At 37.3% G+C, this 20,227-nt stretch overlaps 1 protein-coding gene across 12 annotated transcripts in view; it reads right to left on the bottom strand.

Moving 5' to 3' along the window:
- LOC131679245 (dual 3',5'-cyclic-AMP and -GMP phosphodiesterase 11) overlaps positions 1 to 20,227 on the bottom strand; it is a 422,056-nt gene that overhangs the window by 8,887 nt on the left and 392,942 nt on the right. For all 12 annotated transcript variants that reach the window (XM_058959936.1, XM_058959937.1, XM_058959935.1 and 9 more), the window contains 4 exons: positions 15,964 to 16,195; positions 15,745 to 15,887; positions 2,666 to 2,816; positions 1,521 to 1,676 (listed from right to left, as the gene is read on the bottom strand). In XM_058959936.1, the coding sequence (XP_058815919.1) occupies positions 1,521 to 1,676; positions 2,666 to 2,816; positions 15,745 to 15,887; positions 15,964 to 16,195 (682 nt within the window). The remainder of the gene's footprint in view (positions 1 to 1,520; positions 1,677 to 2,665; positions 2,817 to 15,744; positions 15,888 to 15,963; positions 16,196 to 20,227) is intronic.

Here is a 20,227-nt window from a genome sequence, read left to right as displayed (position 1 = left end):
GACTCCAACCATTGACATCATCAGGGAATTCAACACCAGCTTGCAGAACGGATTCACAAACCACTGGCGGAGTTCTCGAAACCACACCCAAAAAATCAATCTCTCAGCCGACACCTGGACCGACCGAGATAGCCAGAGGGAACAAAAAATACTCTCTCGACTCCGCGTGGGGAACACACGAGTAACCCACGCACACACCGTGTCCAGCGAGCCCGTTCCAGAATGTGCCTCCTGCAACACCCGGCTCACAGTCGAACACCTGCTGTGCAACTGCCGAGAACTGGAGGACCTACGGCGTCAGTACGGCCTGACTGGTCCGATACGGGACACCCTATCCAACGACCCGGTTCGGGAGGAGGCACTCCTCCTCTTCCTAAAGGACGCCGGCCTATACGAGAGCATTTAAACAATAAAATGGATAACGCAAACCCTCCGCAAACAAAATGAAATGTAACATTTATTAATTGTAATCCCGCTTTATTTCATGGGCAAATGATCTATAGGTTAAAGCCCCAATAAACAATAATAATAATAATAAGTAGTTTCACGTAGGTTAAAAATCCTGCGAAGGTGGTTGTGAAGGGATACGAGTTAGGTTTTCGGTATCTCTGCATCGGTTCACGTTTCGAAGAGTTCCGATGTTCGCAACGGCAGTTGCAGGTGGACCGGTAACGCAGCATGCTGCACGAGGGTGAAAAAAAATTAATAAAAGAAAAAAAAGAAAAATAAATAAATGAAAAATAGAAAAAAAAATAAAAAAAAGAATAAAAGGATAAAAGGATAAGATAAGAAAACAAAAAACAACAACGGAAGAAAAAAATACCCACACAGCGAACAGGGCCATTCGAGGAGCCAAGGGGCATTAGGAAATAAGAGGTGCAAGAGCACGATTCCCTCTCAAAGGAATACCCAACGGTGGTCCCGGGAGGGAGGGACCACAATAGGTTTAGGTTTAGTCGGTAGGCTTCCTGGAGAAAATAAGAATCTGACAGTACTACTGCCAAGTCGGTAGTGGTTTCTTCTGAAGATTCCTTCTCGACATAAAAAATATCGAATGGTATATGACACTCGCTTCCCGGTCGGGATTGTGTTGTCGATTTTTAGAGTTATCGTATAACTTTTCTATATGAGAAAAGCAATAGAAGATGATCTTGAGTCCATGCAAATTGAATGGTAATATTGTTTCCTTAATATGAATGGAGGAACATATCTTGCAACTTTTAAAATCAACTGACACTGTATTTCTTTGAATCGAATGAAATTCTGTCGTAAAATAATTAACATAATAATCCCATTTTATAATAATTACATTTGCAGCCTATTTGTTATCGGAATCGCAGAAGTTAATCATACCAATTTGTCCATTCCGTGGAATCACTCCAATTTTTCGTGGAGATTCAACTCATCCCTATCACGGTACCAATCCACCCGCACCGCTGCACGGACCGTTTCAGGCATTTATCTGAACGCTAATGCAATATCACATGCTATCAATTCAGCGAAAAATAATGCGCACTCACCTTCTCATCGATAGCAGTGAAGCACTGGTCTCCCTGTTTGTTGATCACCTGGGCCACTCCGACCACATCCCCGGATCCGTCCTTGATGGGCATACAGAGTAGCGCCTTTGTACGATAGCCAGTTTGTACGTCGATTTCCCGGTTGAAGCGTTCGTCCTTCCGTGAACGTTCCGCGCGCGTACATGAAACGAGATCCGTAAAAGGTCAAATTGAATTCATTTGCGGGAACAGGGCCATGCACTTTCATCAAAATGTTACAATTTGGGATGGGATCGTATCGAAATTCAATTTCCGTTGGCAGTTTTTCATGGCTAGACGCACGTGGTCGTTTGGAAATAACTAGGTTTTTTTTATTTTGATAAATGTTACTTTCGTTATCAATTGGGCCTTGTTAAATGCATTTCTAAGTCAGCAAAACTATGTTTTAATTAACAAAGCAAACGTGTCACGAAAAAATATAATTTTTCCAGCTGAATTGCTATGTGGAATATAAATTTTGAACTTTCAAAACTTATCTGTCACAAACAGCAACGGCTGGATGGTTCCGACGAGTTTTTAGTCAAGCGTACGTTGAAGAATATAATTTTTGATAACCCACCATCCTTCCAATAGTTTTGTGTTCAAAACGAAAATGGGTGTTGGGAGATTTGAATTATTCAGACTTGTTGAATTTTTTGCTTGAATTTATCATGACTCTAACTAGCAACTGTGTAAATTAAATTGAAAGGTCACAAAGAAAACCCATCCAATTATTTCCTAGCACCAAAAGACCATGGTTTTTATTGGATCAACTTAAGGCTCAAGTACCTTTTTTGAGCATGTGTTAGAATTTGAACGGAAAAATGTTCAGCTTTGCCACCGGTTTATCCATTTAAACCTTTTCATAACTCTAAAAGAAGAATATCAGTCGATTTATTAGATCATCACGATTCAAATGACACAAAATAGCCTACCCATACTACCAATGTTTCCTACCCATACTACCAAGCGTTCAATTCTAACACATGCTCAAACAAGGTAACTTGAACCTTAAAAAGCACATGACTGGGTTCTACTTCCAAAACGGCCAGTGCGTATTTCGGATAAAGATATATAAATTTTCCCTCCCAGACAAAACGCACCCATCTTCGAGTCTATTAACTTACCTGATAAGCATCGGGTATGTTGACGGGCTCGCCGCTTTCGGCCACGTGACCGGCGATTCCCATGCCCCACGCTACCTTCACTTCGCCCTGCTGTTCCATCTCCTGCAGGGTGCTGCTCGAACAGACATCGAATAATTTAGACACTAAGCATCTGCGGAAAAGAATCGAATTGGGAAAAAGGTGCGTGAGTCAAGGTCAGAAGAGAAAGGAGGGAAGGGTAGGAGATAAGGAATGATTACATTTTGCTGGTGACCAGAACGGTTGACTTGCGTTGAAAGAAAGGTATCGGGGCTTTTCCCAGTTTGCTTGTTGTAATTTATTGCTAATTGATTTTTGTAATCCATTTTCGTTCTTGCTCTTCGGGATCAAATATTCAGCTATTTGGTTTTATTGGAGGTAAATATTTCGCTTGGTTAGTTAAACAAAATGGTACAATTAATAATAGAAGGAAATTTTTTTTATGTAGAGTTTATTTCTTATAAGCAAAAAGCGTATTAAGCTGCAGTATACAACAACATTGAGTAGTTTCTATTTTAGACATCCTGTAAAATGTTTCAGTAAAAATGTGAATAGCACCTACTCAACTTGCTGTTTCCGTTGCATCAGAAACAACCCACACTGCCGTTCTACGCCCAATTGTCCCATGTTACAAAACTGGCAACTGAGAAAAACGCGATTGAAGATGAAAATTGTATTAGCAATCTGGAGAGAAACGGTGCAACAAATAAAGCTTTATTGTCTAAAATTACGTTCATGGCAATCGTTTTCAATATAATCAGTCCAGTTTTTTATTATAGAGATTCAATTAACGTTAGTTTTTAAGAAAAAATGTTAAGTGGGACTGTTATGCCGAGAAATCGAGCGGAAACCGGAAAGTTCTACGCATATCAGTCCCATAACGATCTATGTAAATGATGCTCATAACTCATTTTTTTACAAAAGTGTATGTCGTGAGTTTTTCTGTTACTCGGGAGATTTGTTGCTTCATCAAAATTGGAAATAGGGTAAAGTACCTATTTTTACTGTATTTAGAAGGGTACCTCACAAGATCATTAATTACTCTGCCTACACTCGATGGAGTGCATTAATTTGGCATTCACAACTTTGCTTCGTTTTTAAGAACCAATCTAATAACACAAATGGCCTGAAAACGATGAAATGCTAGTGTTTGATCGCAACTAAAGTTCCAATCGAGTGCCCCAATTGTCGCCCTACCATTTGATCCAATTTAATGAACAAAGATAGCAAACGCTGAACTAACCAACGGCTTCAAATGGGTAGCGTGATAATAAAAACATTGCGGAAATAGGCTCATTATCCTAGATGCGTTCGCCATGTTATGCAAGCGACGATAGTAATGAAGAGCTTTACAGGATTGTTCTCACTGCTGTGATTAATATTGCCACTGCCATCTCTTTTTTAATGATCCTGTATTTTTCCATCAATTTTTTCAGTGCCGGACATCTAGCGTAATGTACTTCTTAAGTAAACGCTACGTAATTATTTTTTTATTGCGCACTTTTTTGGGATTTTTGTTAGTGGGACAATTATGCATAGAATATCAACAATGGGACAAACAGACTTGGTATTTTTTCACGAAGTCTTCGAACAAACTTTATGATTTGGATGTGGTTTCTGAAAATATGCATCAAAAAGGACTGCTTGATTAAAAAAAGTGAAAATGACCAAAAAGCAACATGGGACAATTATGCGTAGAACGGCAGCACAGAGGAAGCAGAAAATCAGGAAACTTGACGCGAAGGTGCTTTTGAAATCAATTAGCTTCATTGTGGCGACCAGTGACGATGGGGAAATGAGATTTCAGTGGTTTCCTGTGGGAGAACGTTCGCAGAGCAAACAATTTTAAAACTGGCTGACATCTTGTTTTATTATTCTAATTAACAACATTGTTGACTGGTGATGGCATGTTCCATTCGATGTTGACTTTAATTAGTTTTCATACCAAATATTCAAACAGATTTAACGACTAGTTACTGGGTTTTTTTAATCAGTTCGTTTATTTGATAAGCACGAGTAAGTTAGCTTGATGGCGCCAGTTTCTTGTTTTATGTTTAGAATGTCTTAAAACAAGAAGATTAAGATTTCAAATATTTTTTTTATATTAGATCTAAGAGGAAAACTTTTACAGCAATCTTTAAACTGGTAGTTCAATTGCGTATACAAGAGGGGAGCAACTCATTATTATTAACCCTGAAAAAAGCAAGCAAAAAATATTACTTCAAGAATCCTAATTGAATGGAGCAATTAAAACTAAAAAAATAAAATATTTGAGTTTTTGTTGATTACATTGAGATTGGGATGTGATGTTGGAGATTTTGAAGTCGGCTACCTCAGTCCACCAAAGGCCTAAGCGTCGGGTAGTAAAAAACCATTGTTTCATTGAGAGAGCTGACTTGAAAATCTGAAAAAAATATATTATTTTTTTTGTAACTAAACTTATACTTGGGTAAGTTATTCAAAATGGGCTTCTTTCCACAATCGCTACACCGGAACAAAAGAGAGGAAGCGGACAGGACGACAAGGAAAGAAAATAAAATCTTGTAGCACTCAGGCAAACGGATCAGCGACACCAATTAAAGCTTCCTCATTCGTTCGGTGACTCTCGGACCGATAAGTCTATCTTTCCAGTCCGTGCAGTGCAACTTCAAAAAGAATAGTGCGCTAACCCGCTGCCAAGGCTATCTTGCAGATTCTCCGCCTCGTCGAGGTTTCAGTATTTTTTCCTTCTTTGGTGTTTCTGCACGTTTATCGTTATCCGGCCAATGAGCAGTGAAGCAGTGTTTTGTTTTTCTAGTAAGCCGTTTAGATGCCATTACACCCAGGTTTTTTTACGCGGGGGATACGTACCGCGTAAAAAACTGCGTAAAAAAACCGCGTTAATTGGAAAATCCGCGTAAAAAAAACCGCGTTAATTGGAAAATCCGCGTAAAAAAAACCGCGTTAATTGGAAAATCCGCGTAAAAAACGCGTTAATTGGAAAATCCTCGTAAAAAAACCGCGTTAATTCGAAAATCCGCGCAAAAAAAACTCTCAGCAAAAGACTTAGAATATTTTTGGAAGTTTTTTTTTGCGCGGATTTCGCAATTAACACGATTTTTGCAAAAAATATTCTAAGTCCTTTTGAATGCAAAAGACTTAGAAGATTTTCGGAAAGATGGAAGAGACGGGTCTGGAAGATTCCTTATGGCCCGCACCCCAACAATATGGGTATTTTCGGAATAGTCTTGAAGAGTAGGTTCCAGAAATTGATTTTTGACACCATTTTCAAATCAAAGATGGCGACTTCCGGTTCAGCGAAATTCGCTATAACCCATTCAATATGGGTATTTTTGGAATGGTCTTGAAGAGTAGGTGCAAGAAATTGATTTTTGACGCCACTTTGAAATCAAAGATGGCGACTTCCGGTTTAGCGAAATTCTCTATAACTCAATCAATATGGATATTTTTGGAATGGTCTTGAAGAGTAGGTGCCAGAAATTGACCTTTGACGCCATTTTGAAATCAAAGACGGCGACTTCCGGTTTAGCGAAATTCGCTATAACTCAATCAATATGGATATTTTTGGAATGATCTTGAAGAGTAGGTGCCGGAAATTGATTTTTGACGTCATTTTGAAATCAAAGATGGCGACTTCCGGTTTAGCGAAATTCGCTATAACTCAATATGGATATTTTTGGAATCGTCTTGAAGAGTTGGTACCAGAAATTGATTTTTGACGCCATTTTGCAATCCAAGATGGCGACTTCCGGTTTAGCGAAATTCGCTGTAACCCAATCAATATGGGTATTTCCGGAATGGTTTTGACGAGTAGCAGACAAACGTCGATGTTTGCCGTCATTTTAAAATTATAGATGGCGACTTCCGGTTTACCGAAATTCTCGCATAAAAAATTTGGGCCATATTGGATTTCAAAATGGCGTCAAACATAAATTTCTAGCACCTACTTGTCAATACCATTCCGAAAATATTAAATAGGTTATAGCAAATTTCGCTAAACCAGAAGTCGCCATTTTTTATATACCTACTCTTCAAGACCATTCCGAAAATACGCATATTGATTGGGTTATAGCGAATTTCGCTAAACCGGAAGTCGCCATTTTTGATTTGAAAATGGCGTCAAAAATCAATTTCTGGCACCTACTCTTCAAGTCCATTCCGAAAACACCCATATTGAATGGGTTATAGCGAATTTCGCTAAACCGGAAGTCACCATCTATGATTTCAAAATGGCGTCAAAAATCAATTTCTGGCACCTACTCTTCAAGATCATTCCGAAAATACCCATATTGATTGGGTTATAGCGAATTTCGCTAAACCGGAAGTCGCCATCTTTGATTTGAAAATGGCGTCAAAAATCAATTTCTGGCACCTACTCTTCAAGTCCATTCAGAAAACACCCATATTGAATGGGTTATAGCGAATTTCACTAAACCGGAAGTCACCATCTTTGATTTCAAAATGGCGTCAAAAATCAATTTCTGGCACCTACTCTTCAAGACTATTCCGAAAATGCCCATATTGATTGGATTATAGCGAATTTCATTAAACCGGAAATCGCCATCTTTGATTTCAAAATGACGTCAAAAATCAATTTCTGGCACCTACTCTTCAAGACCATTCCGAAAATACCCATATTGATTGGGTTATAGCTAATTTCACTGAACCGGAAGTCGCCATCTTTGATTTCAAAATGGCGTCAAAAATCAATTTCTGGCACCTACTCTTCAAGACTATTCCGAAAATGCCCATATTGATTGGATTATAGCGAATTTCATTAAACCGGAAATCGCCATCTTTGATTTCAAAATGACGTCAAAAATCAATTTCTGGCACCTACTCTTCAAGACCATTCCGAAAATACCCATATTGATTGGGTTATAGCTGATTTCACTGAACCGGAAGTCGCCATCTTGGATTTCAAAATGACGCCAAAAATCAATTCCTGGCACCTATTTTTCAAGTCCATTCCGAAAATACACATATTGATTGGGTTATATCGAATTTCGCTAAAACTGGCAGTCGCCATCTTTGATTTCAAAATGGCGTCAAAAATCAATTTATAGTTTTCAATAAAAATTGCTCATAGCTTTTCAACTCTGTTACTTCAGCAAAAATAGTCGCCATACAAAGCTCTAAAAGTGCTGCAAACAAAGTGTTTACGATAAATCAATGTATGAAATGACAAATGAAAAATAATGATGTTTAGGAGTCACGTTTACATCGCTCAATCTCTTATGGTAAAATCAACTCAGAAATAGTCAATGTGTGTGATAAGGTCCTAATTGGTCGGTGTTAAGTCAGACCGGTCTAAATCGCAAAATCGTAAAAAAATGAGATATTGATAGCACTGGGTAAATAATTTCTCGATCTATATTCGACTTTTTCCAGATTTGAAATACTTTTTTTTTAATTTTAAACAAGAATTGTGGCAAAAAAATAATTTCGAATTATAACGTAAAGGGCGATTCAAACTTTAAACTCATTTTTCTCTAAATCAATACAATGTCACTTAGTCCGATCTGACTTAACATCGACCAATTGTTAGCTTGAAACCTTAGCTACAGTTTGATGCCATAAAAGTTCATTTGCACCATGGCAGCGCTTTCCATCCTTTTACAATGTATGGATAATACGGAACCTCTATGGAGCAATTCAGACCGTTTTTTTTAAATTTTTTTACGATGGAATTATGTTTACTTATGAAATATTTGTTGGAGAAACTCTTTAGAAACAAAAAATAAATAAATTGCGTTACTAAATCTGATTAGTCGCAGTCGCTGTCGATTCACGCATCATGTATTTACTTTGCTGTGTAGTGTGCAATCGTGTGCGTAGCCGCAACCCGCTGAACGGTAGTTGATGGTAGGGTTCGTCGCGGTTGCGGTAATTACCGCAACCGCGCGGTATTTACCGCACCCGCATCGCAAAAACTGCGGTGCAGTGAGACACCTTTTCCCGCGGATGCGGTGCGGGAAATGAACTTTTACCGCGCGGTATTACCGCAACCGCACTTCAAAAAATAATTGATAAAGTCTGCAATCTGCTTTAAAAAGTGAATTAAAACTATTACTTTTACCATTTGAGAAGGGCACAACTAGATTTATTTTCTGAACGAACGCTTAGCAATGTTATTATTAGGAACATCTCTCTATCAGAACGTTCGAGTTTTATTTATTACCCTACAATACAGAAACATGATAAACATTTAATTGCTCTAATTTCCATAGACTTGACAATGATTTGAAAAGAAATCCGAATATAATCTCTTTTCGACTTATAGCTACTTGATTTTTTACATTTTGGTCATTCAAATATGATAAAACATACTGTTACTAAGAAATAAAATCTATAAGCTGTGTCCAATATAATTTGGCATCATTATTTTTACGACATATTTTGAAAACTATTTATTTTATACTTCAAAGAAAAAATTTAGAAACTAACCTTTTCAAATACATAAAACGCAAAATCCAATCATTGAAAAACAATTGAATTTACTGTCAAATCCAATTACCAAATGCATCATTTCTCCTGATTCTTCTTGGCAATTGTGGAATTATGAATCGTTTTCGATGACATTTTCTCAACTGTGAATTTTGATTAATTTGGAGAACTTAGAGATGAACTAATGATACTACGACTTAAAAACAATCCAAAGAATGTAATTATCATCATCAAACCAAATGAATTTGGAAGAATTTTTTTTCACGTGAGTCCATTGTTCGTCCAATTGAGAGTATTTTCTACCAAATTAATAAATAATATTTTTCAGTAAGGAGTATTTTGTAACTTTTTGAAAGTAAAGCTTTCGAAGTTAGTGTAGGGCATTGCGATTTTTTTGTGTTTCTCAAAGTCTTCCTTCATATTGTGACAAGTGTCAAAGTTAGCCCAGATGCCAAATTTTGCATAATTTGGACAGTTTTTGCCTTAATTGAAAATTTATCTCGAAACTTTAACGTAGGGGCTACGTATTTTTACATATTTTTGTATATAAAGTTTGAAATAAATCGGTTAAGTAGTTTTTGAATGGCAGGTAACACCGCGACTCATGTTTTTCCAGAGACGTTCTACAAAAAGCTTCGTCACCGAGTCGTTTGTCGATATTTTTGCATAAAAAAATTACAGCATGTTATTGAAATGATACACTATAATGTACAAATGTTTTGATCAGTTCGCTTCACGCAAAGTATAAAAAAAATCGAGAAATTTTTTTTTTCACGCCAAAACCCTTACCCCTCTTAATAAAACTTGCAAAGTTGAGTATTTTCATAAATGTTATATTCTGAGGAGTCCGTCAAAGATAATTTTCGTGTAAATAAGAATAACATTTTACTATATATGGCTATACAAAACAAATGAATAATTTTTCAGCACAATTTTAAAATACATGATTTTTACCGCATTTACCGCATTACCGCGCGGTGCGGTGCGGTAAATGCAATGCGGTTGCGGTAAGCGGTGCGGTTTTATTATTTTTTTGCGGTTGCGGTGCGGACTATCCATTTACCGCCCACATCCGCACCGCGACGAACCCTAGTTGATGGAATAGGGGGGTCCGAATAGTCCCGTACGCTCATTTCGCACAAAAGTGGATAGCGTCTTGAAAATGTCGGTGTTTTCACCCAAACAAAAATCATTCCATAAAATAGGAGCCTCAAGCTTTCCAAAACACTTAGCTGTTTTTTTTATATTTATTTGTTGCTTTAATTACGGTTTAACCATTATAATGAATTTTGTTTGGAGGATGACAAAAAAAACCAATCCTTTTAAAATAACCAAAGAATTAGATTCTCCGATCAAAATTAATGTTTTAGTATAACAGTTCCGCAAATATGTACGACAGTCAGAAAGTCTTACGATTTTCTGAGAAATCGAAGGGGTCTGAATTACCGCTACGGTCTCTTTTTTTAATTGCCCACCACACTCCCCCACACCAAAGAACTCATACAAGAACCCCCTGGAAATGGACGCAACTTGCCTCAGCCCATGAACAATGGCAACAAAAACAAACATAACAAATAAAACAAACTGAGCTGAGACAGACATTTATTGATGTGCAATTAAGTTAAGATAATTAACTAAGGTTGAATCCCAGTGGAAATAGATTTCCTGTTAAGGGATCCAATTATAAATTAAATTAAAGATAAATACTGCTGACGGATGTTTACATTAAATTACAAATCAATATCATTAATTAAATATTTCGTTAAGCCTTTGTTTAAAGTACTGTTTCAATCTAGCCTTGAACATGGTACGATTGTCGATTCTCTGCATGTCAAGTGGAAGTGCATTAAATTTGGTAATTGGTCTTAATAATCCCGGGTTCTCTGGATTTCTCTGAGTTTCAAGAAAGTTAAGATGTAAAACAAAAATTGGTGCCTTCAAGTTATCGATAACATGACTTATCCAATAAACGAACTGAATGAAAAAATAGTGATTCCAGGACCGAGATGTCGATTTATCCCCAGGGTCTTGAATTGGTTTTTTTCAGCTAAAGTGCTGTATCGAATTGTCGTCCATTTGCAAGTATATGCTGATACCATGTACCCCTAGGACGGGACTTACCGATAAATATTTTCTTTGTCTTTTTTTCTGTTCATTCTATCATTCCTCTCACATAACCTCTCTTTTTGTCTCACATAGTTTAAATGGACTGGCTGCATTTGACGTTCGATTTTTTTGCTATTCGCATGTCTCGTCTCAGATATACCCTAAACGTTCTCTATTGGATTTAGATCAGGGCTGATAGCAAGCCATTTCGAGATGTTGATGTGTCTTGATGCGACAAAGAATTTTGTTCGTTATGAGGAGTGTATTGCGGAAAAATTCCGCTAAAAATTTAAGGTTGTTTGAATATGAACTTTATTTTATACGACTGAAATATGATTATTTCTCCATCAAATTAACCACTCCCAGCTCCCCTCTTTTTTGTAATGTCATTTTTGGATTATAGAGGTTTTAACCTAAAGGTCATTCGCCTTTTTTCGGGTTAGAGAAATCTCTTTTTGGAAAAATGTCTAACCCTATGTACGGGGTTGGGAACCCAGGTGAGCTGCGTACAAGGCAATCGATTTACCAACTACGCAATGCTCGTCCTTCGCTCTTTCGTCTTTAGTTCACTGTGATACTTCGTAGAGAATCTTCATAATGCTATTTGAAAGCAGGGCATGGCTTCTTTTCACTACACTACATACACCCAAAGCGCTATTGGTCCGGGACAAAAATGCATTATGCTGTTATTACACCGTGGAAACTTACAAAATTCTACAATGGGAAATGTATTGATTAATTCAGCGTTAGTTCAGTATTGGTATTAAAATAACCCTGCACTACTACACATGCAATGGACACCTTTACTCGTATACATGCGCATTGGTATGTATAAGTGACTCGTGTTTTAAAATATTCACACACGGAATTTATTTCAATTTTCCCGATTGCATAGTCTGCATCATATTAGAGAGAGAGCAGCTCATAGCAATGATCGAATCGTTGGGCTGATGTTTATATTATAAACCCAGCATTCGCTCCAACCTAAATGTAACAGCGATTCGTGGGTTTCTAATAGGCTTGCAAATTTGAACGGAAGGTTAGATTTATGACCAGATTTAGATCACTGGATCATTTTTGGGATTTCCAGCAAATGTGGTGAAGTGGCGCTTTGAAAAAAGTCTGGAAAAATCTGTTATACGAGAGCTTGCAATCAATGCCTAAAATTTTCATGTTACTGTTGGTAAGTTTGTCGAATTTTATCGAGAGAGTTGACGAATCCGAGAGACAGTTGTCTACCCCGTGACATTAAAATAGTTATCGCTACCACTTATTTAATTCCCTCTAACCTATTAGCAGAAATGAAACCTACGATTTGTTTATATGCTACAGAATTTTGTAGAACTAAGATATATAGCAAAGTAAAATGTCTCAAAGATTTAGATAATTAATTATTTTGGAATGAAAAAATACCAATTTACTGAAGATCTTCTGGTCTCTAAGTTGAACTGAATGCTACTTTGTAAAACTGCTCAGCAATTTATTGCATAGAGTTTACGAATCGGATTTCGTTGATCATACCAAGTACTAAATACAAATACAATTTTGTATTTGGTGAAACGTACAATTCTGGCTTGACCGGATGTCTGCTCAGTTGCAAAAAATCTGGAAGAATCCATATAAATCTGGAACACTGGTAACGTTGGCATAAACCATTCGCTGAGGGAAAAGCTCACTGCATAATTCACACACATACTCGTGAGTAGGTTGAATATGTTCCAGGTCAAAGCATGTATGAAGTTGAGTTGTTTGCAGACAAAATAGCATCACTGTGTGTGATGACGGAAGTTCGTACAAACACCAATGAGACATATTTGTATTGCATACATATTGTCGGACAAAAGCAAAGCAAGTGAAGTGGACAAACACTTTTACAAGCGAATTTATTTTACTGTAGTGTGTATTTTCATTCAATTTGTTTCATCGTGGTTTATGTTGTGTTGGTATAATTTCGAGGCTCTATTTGGTCTTCAATGCAAAGAAGGCATGATTCTAATTCGGAATATGCACGAAACGATGTAATGCATTATTTGCATTGGGGAAATGTTTTGGGTGTACCTAACAAGTTATTAAAAATTAACAACAAAAATCACCATGCGTCCCCATTGTCAGTTTTTTAAATTTTGACGAAAAACGGGAAAATTACCATTCGTGAGGCAGATTTCTCAGACAGAGCCGTCTATAGGAGCACCTTAGTGGCTCAATGAAACACGAAAAGGCATAAATAGAAGCGACACGTGTCCGTTTAAATCAGCTGTTGCTCTTATCCCATACGAGCAACATCGTCTCCGGGCGATGCAATAAGCGCTGTCGATTTTCGGCAACGTCAGCATTTGCACACACTCGCACCTAAGTGACTAAACCATATACGGTTAGTTTATAAATAGAGATGACGCGTACACGTTTGAATCAGTTTTTGTTCCTATGTCGTTACGACAGTCGAACGGGTAAGATCATGGCTGTAGCGTCTGGACACTACAATAAGCGGTAGACGCTATACGTTTTCGGCAGCGGTGTCCGTGTACGGGTACCAGCACGGTGTCACAGAATGGTTTGCAAAGCGGGTGGGTGGGGTGGCTTGGGCTCATTTCAATACGGCAGGATGCGACTAGTGTTTGCTGCTTGAGAGTGTTACGTTTGGAAAAAGACCTTTCTGCTTTTTTCTGTGGTGTGTCATCATTGTATCTTCCGTGTATGCATGAAACTGGCACGTCATTTCATGATTAGAATGAAATGCTATCGGCGCCTGGCGGCAGTCGTGGCATCTATTACCTGCCATCATAGAATGTGAGCTGACATGTAACGCAGCAGCTGCTACGCTTACAGCGTCAGAAAACAAACTAACGAATTTTTCTTGTGTTATCTTTTTATACGCGTCGCAGTTCATTCGATGAAAAAGAGGCAGTCCCAGCAGCGCTTGCTTTTTGAGCAAATTGTGCCGACCAATCATGTATCAGAAAATTACTACTTTCATAAAATCCGTTATTTCCGCTATTTTCAGTTATTGTACATACTACCGAATTGGATACAAAATGGTTGTACATAGTTCCAATCAGATAGCGTAATAATCTTATTTTTTCATTCAGTACAACGGCAGGTATTCACTTTTATAAAGAATTGGAAATTTGAACTTTTATCTATTATTCTGCAACGGAATGTAGTCCAAAAATTTTCATTTACTTACTAGTCTTGATATATACCGCCCGAAGCAGTTTTCCAAGCCTACTACAATACTGACTGGAAAGTGTTTATAAATATAAGATCAAGATCAATTGCGGAGTGCCATATTAAGAGTTTGCTTCGCTTTTTGGCCCAGAAAAAGCTTACAAAATTCATTTGAAAGGAAACTTGAATCTTATGAGACGCATCTGCTTACACTTATCCTTGTTTGAATAGATATCAATTGCAATATACATACATCGCTCGGCTAGCTTCCGCTGCTGAAAGGAAATATGCACGTGCCAAAATATGATCTGAAAACGATTGCTTCCGACTAGTCATCGTTGCTGCATCACTAGACAGACGTCACAGTTGGAGTTGGGCTCATATGTGCTTATCTCGTCGACGTTCGTCAATCAACCAATAAGCAGGGATACGGAGAAACAGTGTTTATATCGGTAGCGTGGTCAAAAAGTTCACCAATTCGGATAGCGGATTCAGTGAAAATAATTTAAATAACTACAGCGCAAATATATTATATTACAATCTTTTATAAAAATATTGAAATCTTCGCATGTTTTAGAATTACTGTTCTAATTGTTAGACATTCAAACCACGTTGTTCAAAGTAAGATCAGGTTGCTCTTAGGGTAAAGGGTAATGTCTACTTTTAACAACAGATAAGCTGGTAGAAGCAAGAGACTATAGATTTAAGTTTCTATCGGATTTTCGAGTATCAAATCCCTATCATGACATCAATCTCTTCAAAGTCGTAACAGACCAAAACGCTAAAAACAAAAGGCCCGGTCCGGAAAATCGTTGATACATACGGAAGAGAACATTTAACAATTCAAACTAGGCCCCTCATCGACACAAGTGACGAAGCATTTATTTTAACCCTCAACCAATACGCTAACTTGGAATTTGAAAGACTTGGTGAACTAACGTTCCAAGACATGTTTTCGCAAACAATTGACAACAGATGATTGATGAACCCTTGCAGCATTAGAAGTACTACTCTATACATAACTGTCCCTTCGAAACTCGAGGGAAAGTCATTTGTCAATCTCCTATGTTGTCACGTGACTATATAGACTAACGGTCACAAGACGATGGTGATTGAGTATCGTACTCAAAAAGTTATACACAATGTGACCCGGACTTTATACTCGACAAGATGAATTCAAAAGAATGTATGGGTAACAAACTGGAAAGATGAATTTTCCGATTATTCTATTTCTGTTCACAACTCAAATGATGCGATGTTCTGTTTATGTTTCTTGTATACTTCAAGCAGTATTCTTCTGGTAAGCATAAATGAAGCAATATGTTAGCACAGTTGATACTTACTTTTTGGTATTATCACTGCCACAGGTACTTTTGCCTTGCACTAGAAAAAGGGATCCACGGTCGGCATTCAACAGAATTGACACATTTTGTAGGATTTTGTGGCACAACGAACGCACATCCAGATCGTTGCAGATATCCTTAACCTGTAGGTACACCAAACGTGAAACTTTAATATAGAATCACAATCCGACAACCGCCCAACAATCGTCTAATCCTTACCAGTTCGAAAATAAGCTCCCGCTCATCCAACTGCCGCAGCTCATTGCGGGATAGCCTCTGCGGCCGTTGGCTTCCACTAGGCCCACCCGCCGTTCCGTTCTGATTTGGACCGCTGCCGCACTGGAAGTTTTCGTTCTGCAGCCCAATACTGAGGAAGGTTGGCGTCCCGTCGATGGTGTTCACGATCGGCTTCAACAGACCACCGCGCTCGAATTCGTGGGCGGAAATTTTCCTGAAGGAGGGAGTAAACAGAAAAAAAAAACAGAGAGTCAGTTCGGTGCTGGGTGGATTTAGATATTTGGATAGAGCCGTACTTTGTTCAGCAACGAGTAAATTTGGTGTTTGATCGTATCTTAGCTATATTTTGATAGAAACTTATGGGACGATGTGCGGAAAGATTATGCTAACAGCTGTTAGTCTATGTTACTTTGTTTGGTACTAAACCAGAGTTTATCTTTTTATTCTCCATAGATATTTTTATAGCAGTGTATTTTACCCCTGTTTCGAGATTTATTTAAAATGGGTATTATGATACAATTATATTATTAAATTTTTGGCAAAAATGATGATATCATATATTTTATTTTTAGTTAGGTTCAACATTGGGAACATAAAGGAAAATACGTTGTAAAAAAGAGAAAACTATTTAATCAGAAATAATAAGTTTAGGTTTTTGACATTAAAAATGTCTTACTCCACTATCTGGGGCTAGGTGTCATTCTAAAATCTAAACTATCTCCCATGTAACGAAACTATGTAAGGTTTGCACGCTTATAACTCCGATATTACTAGATGGATTTTAATCATTCATACACCAACCGATTCAGAAACACCTAACTTAAATATTGGTAATAATTTAATATCTCCCCAATAAAAGTAGACTTTTGGAAATTGGTAAAATTAAAAAGTTCACAAAAAACGGGAAAAATACCATTCGTGAGGCAGATTTCTCAGACACAGCCGTCAAAAGAGGGCAGCTTAGTTGCTCAATGAAACACGAAAAGTCATAAATAGAAGCAACGCATGTCCGTTTAAATCAGTTGTTGCTCTTATCCCACACGAGCAACGTCGTCTCCGGGCGATGCAATAAGCGCTATCGATTTTCGGTAACGTTGGCATTTGCACACACTCGCACCTAAGTGACTTAACCATATACGGTTAGTTTATAAATTGAGGTGACGCGTACCCGTTTGAATCAGTTTTTGTTCTTATGTCGAACGGGTAAGATCATGGCTGCAGCGTCTGGTCACTACAATAAGCGGTAGACGCTATGCATTTTCGGCAGCGGTGGCCGTGTGTGGGTACCAGCATGGTGTCACAGAATGATTTGCAAAGTGGGTGGGCGGGGTGGTTTGGATTTAATTCAATACGGTGTGTGCTGCTTAAGAGTGTTGCGTTTGAAAAAAATATATTTATTTTTATGCATGCGTGTGCATTGTAACTTGTTAATCCATGTTTACGGCGCTTTGTAGCTGCGAAGGGTAAAGAGCCAATTGGTTTTCATGTTTCATATTTCGGTTATATGTTTTTTATCAGTAAGGCATCTGACAACGTGCTTCTGTAGATATTGCACTGTTCAGCAGCGTAGTATTTTATATAGGAGAGTACACTCACGTTTTTTACGCGGATTTTGAAATTTACGCGGTTTTCATTAACGCGTTTTTTAAAATTTACGCGGTTTTCATTTACACGGCCTGTATCCCCTGCGTGAAAAATCTGAGTGTAATTGCATCGGAAACAATCACATTCCCAGCAGAACTTTTTGTTTTCTAATTTCAAACACTTTTGTTTCGTACTGCACACAACGGAAAATTTTAAAACAGAACTTACCGTCCCAGCAGCAGTTGAAGCGGGTGTTCTTTTTCGATTCAAATTCAAGCCATGTCTTAAGCGTTACTGGACTTAAAATTGTTTTCCCAGTTTAACCAGTCAGAATATCTGTCCTACCCTATGTATTTAAAACACAGTTCTAATTGCGTTTTAAGGTATACAACAAATACGGTTGGGTATACTAATTTAAATTTTAAAATAAATCTGTTTTAAATTATGAAACAAACCGCTGTACTGAAGATATAATTATGTCAGTCCTATTACCACATAAAACACCTATATAACATAAAACGCTGCAGAATTGGTTTAATAATACAATGTTTGCACTACAGAGTTATAACACGTTTTAATAATTAGCAAGAATCTGTATATTTCCGTTGGCGGGCGTGGGTTTCCTCATCACAGGTCTCAATATGGAACTTTTCTTTTGAATATATTTTCTGGACAGACCAGCCTATTTTTACTAGATGGATCAGCCAAATAATGCCAATCACCTAGTGAGCTACTTGATTAATTAATAGATTACCGTTAAAAGACCTTTAATAAATTATGTTTTAATGGGGAGGGTATATAGCAAATTGTAACATATGAAAACAGGCGAGTGAACAAGAACGTGTGTCGATATGTGTGATAGATAAAAAAACTATATTTTTAATGTCACCGTGGTCGTGTCCTGTACACAACCCTTTAATTTTTTTTAAATATGTTGAAACTAAATTCCCAAAACACATTAGATATCTTAGCTCATAACTTTTCCTAATATCGTACGATTTAGAAATGGTTTTTTCCTCACATCAGATGAATCCTCCAATATTCGATAATAAGTGGAAATAAATGTCATGTGATTATCACTAGCACTAGAACTGGAGAAGAAAACTTTGTTTAAAGACATGTTTAAAATTTTGAGCACGCTTCGGTAGAGACCTAACGAATGAATTGAAAATTTGAACATTTGAAATTTCTTGCAAACTTTCCTTTTTATTGGCATCTTATGTCAAGAATACTAAAGTAAAGCGCATTATAGTCCAATAAAAATATTGCAGAGGTGTAGTACTTTATCAGTTTTGGCGAAAAGCTATGTTTAAGCATTATCTGCCACAGTTCGTATCGTTTCAATGAATCGTACACTGCTTTGAAATTTCCAAACAGATTATGAGTCCACAAGTTTCTGTATGTCCCATTCAGATTCATTCACAATAAATGTTTTTTATTTCGATTATGGAGGTTTTATTCTTATGGTCCTTCGCCTATTTTCAGCTTAGAAAAATCTCTTTTTGAAAAATCTCTAACCCTCTGTGCGGGGTTGGGAATCGAGCTCACATGTGCTGCATACAAGTAAATCGATTTACCATCTATGCTATGCCCGTCCCCATAATAAATTGTGTTGTAGACCAATGTAACGTGCATAAAAGAATGAACAACGAATGTGTTTGAATTGCACATTTCAACTGCGAAAACCACAAATTTAAAAAGATTTTGTAAATGATTGCATACTTTTTTCGCTCGTTTTCATAGTTTCATAGAAACACAAGGGGAACAGATAGTAGGGTATTGGTAGAGAAACAGGCCTCCTCCACAAAGCTGTAACGGAAATCGTGGAGTAATCTAGAACAATTCGTCGCTGTTGTGCTATCTTATGACAAGCGCCATTTAGCACATTTCGAGAAAAACTTTTTTTAAACTGTGATTCAAGATATTCGAAACTTATAAATGCTATAAACAATTCAAAGAAGACAATTGACGTTTCTATCTATTCTGTATTAATCTTTCAAATATTACGAAGATCCATTGACTATGTTGCGATTTTTTACAATAAACCTAAACAAAAGTCGCATTCACACGTGTCATAGGTGTGTAATGATGACAACATTTTTATGGCGTGTAATAATCGTGTACAGAAAATTTTCCATAGAAAAACCTGTTTTAATCCACCTAGTGGTGCAATTGTGCTTTTCTCATTTGCCCAAACTACGATTCCATGGCTGGTTATGTTCAATACAACGGTGGAAATGAATATTACATATTCAGTACGATTTGCACATACATACAATGGATCGACAGCCACGATTTTGAGATGCTATGTGTCGACACTGAAACATCGCTTGAAACCAGCGGATGATCAAGGAAGAGGATCCAAAGGGGTCCGGACTCTGCCGAAAATTTTCAACTTGTTAAGAAATTTTAAACTAGTTTCAATTTTAAAGTAGCAACCTCTCATTGCATACTCCTACCTACGCCTAAATAAGTCAAAAAAATCGCGGGGCCGGGATTAAGTTGACGATTTTTAGAGTGATTGCATAATCTTTCTATATGAGAAAGGCAAAATGGTGCCAAAGTTAAAAAAAGTCAACGCCAAATTTTTTTCGAGATTACGTCAAATCTCGACATTTCATGCATTTTAAAGACATTTGGCATCAAAAATATGAATTCGATT

The sequence above is a fragment of the Topomyia yanbarensis genome, chromosome 2, assembly GCF_030247195.1.
Source record: "Topomyia yanbarensis strain Yona2022 chromosome 2, ASM3024719v1, whole genome shotgun sequence".
Classification (NCBI taxonomy): domain Eukaryota; kingdom Metazoa; phylum Arthropoda; class Insecta; order Diptera; family Culicidae; genus Topomyia; species Topomyia yanbarensis.
Note: the sequence above shows the minus strand (reverse complement) of the source record. Positions and strands in the feature narration are given on the sequence as shown.